The sequence below is a fragment of the Balaenoptera acutorostrata genome, chromosome 14 (genome assembly GCF_949987535.1).
Source record: "Balaenoptera acutorostrata chromosome 14, mBalAcu1.1, whole genome shotgun sequence".
NCBI classification, from domain to species: domain Eukaryota; kingdom Metazoa; phylum Chordata; class Mammalia; order Artiodactyla; family Balaenopteridae; genus Balaenoptera; species Balaenoptera acutorostrata.
In genome coordinates, this window is record NC_080077.1 from 65,242,573 (window position 1) to 65,248,832 (window position 6,260).

Sequence of the window (6,260 nt, forward strand, 5' to 3'; positions counted from 1 at the left end):
CTTTATTCTGTTCCACTGATCTATGTTGTATCTATCCCTCCACCAGTACCACACAGTCTTCATTACTGTAGCTATAAATTGACTTGAAATCAGGTAGACTGATTCCTCCCACTTTACTTTTCTTTTTTAAAATTGTTTCAGCTCTTCGAGTTCCTTTGCCTTTCCATATAAAATTTAGGATAATATTGTCTATATCTACAAAAACTATTTCTGGAATGTTGTTAGGAATTGCATTACACCTGTATATCCCATTGTATATATGTACTGAATCTTCTTTATCCATTCCTCTGTCGATGGACATTTAGGTTGCTTCCATGTTCTGGCTATGTGAGAGTGCTGCAGTGAACATTGGAGCGCATGTGCCTTTTTGAATTATGGTTTTCTCAGGGTATATGCCCAGTAGTGGGACTGCTGGGCCATATGGTAGTTCTATTTTTAGTTTTTTTTTTTTTCCTACCTTTATTGGCCAGCAGGCTACTTGAGGGGGATGAAGCAGGAGGAGAGGGTGGCCCCAGTGCCAGGCCGGCTGTGCTTCATGGGCTTGTAAGTGATGGAGAACTCACCTAGGTAGTGGCCGATCATCTCAGGCTTGATTTCCACCTGGTCGAAGGTCTTGCCATGGTAGCCGCCCACCATGCTGCCCACCATCTTGGTCAGGATGATCATGTCACGCAGGTGCGTCTTCACCAACTCAGGCTTCTCCATGGGCGGCACCTCCTTCCTGGCCTTGTGCAGCCGCTTCAGCAGTGAGTGCTGCTTCCTCTGGAGGCCGCGGTTCAGCCACTGCCTCACACTGTACGACTGCATCAGCTGCTCACGGGACATGTCCAGCAGCTGGTTGAGGTCCACGCCGTGGTAGGTGAACTTGAGGAAAGTCCACTTCTTCTTCTGCTCCACTTCCGCCATCTTGTTGGCTCTTCAGAAAGCTAGTTTTAGTTTTTTAAGGAGCCTCCGTACTGTTCTCCATAGTGGCTGTATCAATTTACATATTACTCAGCCATAAAAAGTAACAAAATAGGGTCATTTGTAGAGACGTGGATGGACCTAGAGTCTGTCATACAGAGTGAAGTAAGTCAGAAAGAGAAAAACAAATATCAAATATTAATGCATATATGTGGAATCTAGAAAAATGGTACAGATGAACCTACTAGCAGGGCAAGAATAGAGACGCAGATGTAGAGAATGGATGTGTGGACACGGAGGAGGGAAGGGGGGATGAATTGGGAGACTGGGATTGACATATATAGACTACCATGTGTAAAACAGAGAGCTAGTGGGAACCTGCTGTATAGCAGAGGGAGCTCAGCTCGGTGCTCTGTGGTGACCTAGATGGATGGGATGGGGGTGGGGGTGGGAGGGAGGTCCAAGAGGGAGGGGATATAGGTATACATATAGCTGATTCACTTCATTGTACAGCAGAAACTAACACAACATTGTAAAACAATTATACCCCAATTAAAAAACAAACAAAAAAAATGAACGACACCTCTGGAAAAAAAAAAACAACCCTGTATATCAATTTTAGATGAACTTCAAAAATTATTCTCCAAATCAATCAGTATCTATTATTATGACCTTTAGAACAGTGATAAAATCTCACTTGACTTTTTATTAAGGTAATGTGTATCTGTTTCATTAAATTATAAACTAATTCAGGAGAGGTGAGCTTTCAATATCCATGCATATGTTTCTAAGGTCTAGCTTGTTGGTGTGCAAGAGAAGATATTCAGTAAATCTTTACTTTAAAAATTGCATTAGAATTATTAACTTTAGCAAGTTACATTACACTCAACATTTATTTTCTAATGCATTACTCAGTATTCAAAATAAAGCCATCCTTTTAAATCTTGATTCATTCCTCTTTCCTCCATGATGATACCCTTTCATGTATTACTTTTGGTAGTTTAGAAAATACTTCCATTTGTCTGATAGTTAATTTCATGAGCACATCAAAACTTATTTTAAATTTTGTCTTTTTATGTGTAGGCTTTGAGAGAAATTGTTAGTTAATATCTAGGAATTTACGTCTACGAATTTATGTTAATAGATCAGTTATTTACAAGGGACAACTGGAGATTAGAGCCATTGGATTTTTTTCTCTCTGTTGTCTGTGTAAAGCCTGATTACAATGTACTCTTCAACATTCATTTTTCTCCTTACCTTTTTCAAGTCAATTCTACTTTTGTAAAGCTATGTTAGCCATTTATGGTTTTTTTTTTTTCCACCAGTTCTAAAACAACCCATGGACCATACAAAAATAATGGTGCTCTATTATATTTTTTATTGTGGGTTACATATTACCATAGGCAATTTCTCTTACTATTAATAATATTCCTCTCCTCTATTTTCGTATATTGTGCATTCTTCTAGATCTAGCTCTTATGTAAATTCTTTTCTGATCAAACCTACCTGATAAATTCTCTTCCGTTTATGCATAATATTCAATCCAGTGAATCATTTAAAGGGGAATTAAGTCTGCAATTTCTCGACAGTGCTTTTATTGCCATTTAACTGTTACTTAAATATTGCCTTTTTTTTTTTTTCATTTCTATTTGTATACTTTGCTTTTCCTCCCAGCTGTAGATTCCTGGAAATCTACAGTATATAGTATATTATAAATACATAATTATTATTTGATTTGAATAATATTTATACTCCAAGAGCACAGTAAATGGTCACTTGCAACCCAGAGGCTGTGCTTTAAAAGCCTTTAGCAGTATCTTTCTTTTATTCTTATCTTGAGAATATTGACCAAACAATTGTTCAGGGTATTTTTATTGCAGTGAATATTCACAAGGTCAGATCATATGATGGTTAAGGGTTTAACTCTCTGGTCAGGTGGTTTCCATTCAAATTTTTGCTACATTTTTCTTATTATTCCTGTGACTGTCAGTTAATTGTTTAACCTTTCTAATATATATTCATAATAAAGATAGTAAAATTATTTTCTTGTAATAAAATTGTACAGTACATGTGATTAAAATAAGGAGGGAGGGAGATGCGGGAGGGAGGAGATATGGGAATGTGTGTATATGTGTAGCTGATTCACTTTGTTATAAAGCAGAAACTAACACACCATTGTGAAGCAATTATACTTCAATAAAGATGTTAAAAAAAATAAGTATCAAATCTTTCTTTGATCAAATTTCAGTAAATATCATGCATTTTTGAGAAATGTATCTTTCTGTACTTCATTGCTGTGAGGATGAAATGAAGATTGTGAGAATGAAGTGAGGCTATGTATGCAAAGCACTTAGTATGTGCTTGTAGTATAGTAAGCATATGATAAATGTTACTTTTTTAAATAAATTTATTTTATTTATTTATTTTTAGCTGCATTGGGTCTTTGTTGCTGTGCACAGGCTTTCTCTAGTTGCGGTGAGCGGGGGCTACTCTTTGTTGTGGTGCATAGGCTTCTCATTGCGGTGGCTTCTTTTGTTGCAGAGCACAGGCTCTAAGCACGCAGGCTCAGTAGTTGTGGCACATGGGCTTAGTTGCTCCGCGGCATGTGGGGTCTTGCCAGACCAGGGCTCGAACCCATGTCCCCTGCGTTGGCAGGCGGATTCTTAACCACTGCACCTCTAGGGAAGTCCTAGATGTTACTTTTTATTAGTAATATATCTTTAAAGTGAATGCTTTTTTTCTATTCACAAGTTACATTGTACAAATGACTGCAATTATTTGGGAGAATGTTACCATTTACTTCAGATTAGTATGTTTACTATGTGACTATTTTAGAAGAACAGGGTTATAGCACCTGAAACTTTTGAAAGCAGATGATGAAAACCTCAATTTTGAGGTTTTTTCCTCTAAAAATGCATGTTTTGTATTCTTATAAAGAATATTTAATATACTTTCAATAATGTGTGATATTAATAATATTTCAACTGTTGAATTTGTCCATTTTTTCCCCAACAACATTCTGCCTACATTTCTAGAGCACATGTTCAATTTTAATAAATCCTGATTCTTTGGAAGATTGTTACATTCATTATAACCCTTCTATACTAATTTTTATCACTAATGCTGCCTCTATTCTCTGGCAAAAAAATAATCTGATTCTCTTTGATGAAATTTCAGTAAAGATTTTGTGCTTCTGTACAGTGAATCTCACTGGTTTCCATTTATCTCCTGGGCATAATTTTAGTTAGAGGGCAAGCCTTAGGGAAAGAGCTTTAAAAGATCCTTTAAAGAAAAAATTGTCTTTCTGCCTTGGCTACTGTCAGATCATCTTTGGTCTAATTCTAATGAAATTGATACTCATTTATTTCTGAAGGTTGTGTGAGAATTTACATCATGGCTGTTCTAGCTTAATCTTCTTGTTTGCCATCCCTCTAGGTTAGTACGAGTCCCAAGTGATTTCAGAAAATTGAAATAGTGAAATAATACCAATTGAAAAAATGATTGCTACTTATAGAGTATTAATCTGTGGAGTTCAAACTCATTAATCTAAATCACCTCCCTTTGAGAGAACAGAAAGCATGTATGACAAACCACCTGAGAGGTCAGATTGAAAAAAAAAAGAAAGAAAGAATGAAAGAGAAAAAGAAAAACAGTAAGGTAATATTAAAGAACTCCAAGGTTACATAATAAATCAATGGGGAGTTAGAAAATTTATTAAACTTCTAGTTTGCTTCATAGGGGATAGTGATACTTCTCAAAGCCACCTACAGTTATTTTGGTTTAGAATACCCTAACTAATCCAGAGTTTAAAATCTCAGAAATTAGACACAATAATACTTATATACAGAAAAAAATTCTATTAAGAACAAATTTTAAAGCCTTTTCCCCATTGCACTATAAACTCTTCAGTTACAGCTGAAATAATTCATTCCAAGAATATAATCGGGCTCTGTGTGATTTTAGCCCTTTTATTCTTTGTTCGTATGTTATTTGGAGTTTTAGAGAGATAGGTATTGAGAATGGATGTCATTTGTTACAGTAGCAGCTGTGACCATTTGGATGGAAGGAAAGACATTTGTCAAAACATATGTATTTCTAACTTGGCAGGTGATTCCTTAATGATAGCAGTGGAGCCTCATAGCATACTGGGAAAATGACGATAACATCATTGTCTACAATGTTTTATATAAACATCCCATAACAATACAGGAACATATATATGGAGATGCTCGTGGAATCTGAAAAATAAATTTACTGTCAAATTTCTTAGCCATAGAACTAAGAGCATAAAGAGGGTTCTTGGGAATTAAGTAACCTGATTAAGGAAACGTAACTACTTTGCTGGGGAAATTCATCGTCCAAATCAAATGTAATGTAGGGTTAATATCCGGTGCATGGATTTCCATGAAAGAACAAACTACTCTAAATAAAAGAGGGATGAGGAATTTTAAGTGTCTTAAGGGTGAGATAACATTTACTAGGAAATGGCTCAGAAATGTCCTTATTAGTGGCAAGTTCAAGACAAGACTTAAAAAAACCAACAATGTCCAAAGTGAGTTTTTTGTTTCTTACTTTTTTGTTTTTTTTAGGATTGTTTACTGTATTGTATGTCTAATGTAAAACTTCTCCAAAGATAATAGAAAAAATTTAGTTAAATCCTCTTAACCATTTATGGTTTCTTTAAAAATTAGAAAAGGCTTTGAATTTTGTGTCCAGTGGGGCGCACTGTAATTAATGTAAGACCCAAAGAATGAAGGAGATATAGAGGAGATACATTTTTATATTAGAATGTTTCAAGAAATATAAAAGCACTTTAAAGGAGACACTTTATGCTGTGATATCCTTTTACTAGTAAAACTATTATGTTTCTGATTTAATTTGAATTATAGAATGACTACATTTGAAATATTCTCAGTTTTGCTGCCTGAACCCCAGCTGCCTTTTTAAATTTACACTTATTAATCAAATGTAACAATGGTAGAGTTAAAAATATTCTAAGAAATAAAATATTTTAACTTTTTTAAAACCATTCTGATGCCAGGTTATAATTATTGAAGTTAAAAAAGAGTTTTATGGGGCAGGGCTAAAGTGCATTAATATCTTCATGAGGTTAATTAAAGGAGATTGCTAAAAAATTGAAGTATTTAGTGAATGAAAATGACTGTTTTTGTGTGGGGGAAAAGGGGTGTATATAAAATCTATGTATTTATTTTAGCAGCGGTCCCCAACCTTTTTGACACCAGGGACTGGTTTCGTGGAAGACAATTTTTCCACAGACAGGGGGTGGGGGTGGGGGATGGCTCAGGTGGTAATGTGAGCGATGGGGAGCGGCAGATGAAGCTTTGCTCTCTTGCCTG

At 35.5% G+C, this 6,260-nt stretch overlaps 1 protein-coding gene across 1 annotated transcript; it reads right to left on the reverse strand.

The window, feature by feature from the left end:
* Positions 1-474: 474 nt before the first annotated feature.
* On the reverse strand, positions 475-906 carry LOC130704773 (40S ribosomal protein S15-like). The gene has a single exon (XM_057528159.1). The coding sequence runs from the start codon at positions 904-906 to the stop codon at positions 475-477; it is 432 nt and encodes a 143-aa protein (XP_057384142.1).
* Positions 907-6,260: the final 5,354 nt, after the last annotated feature.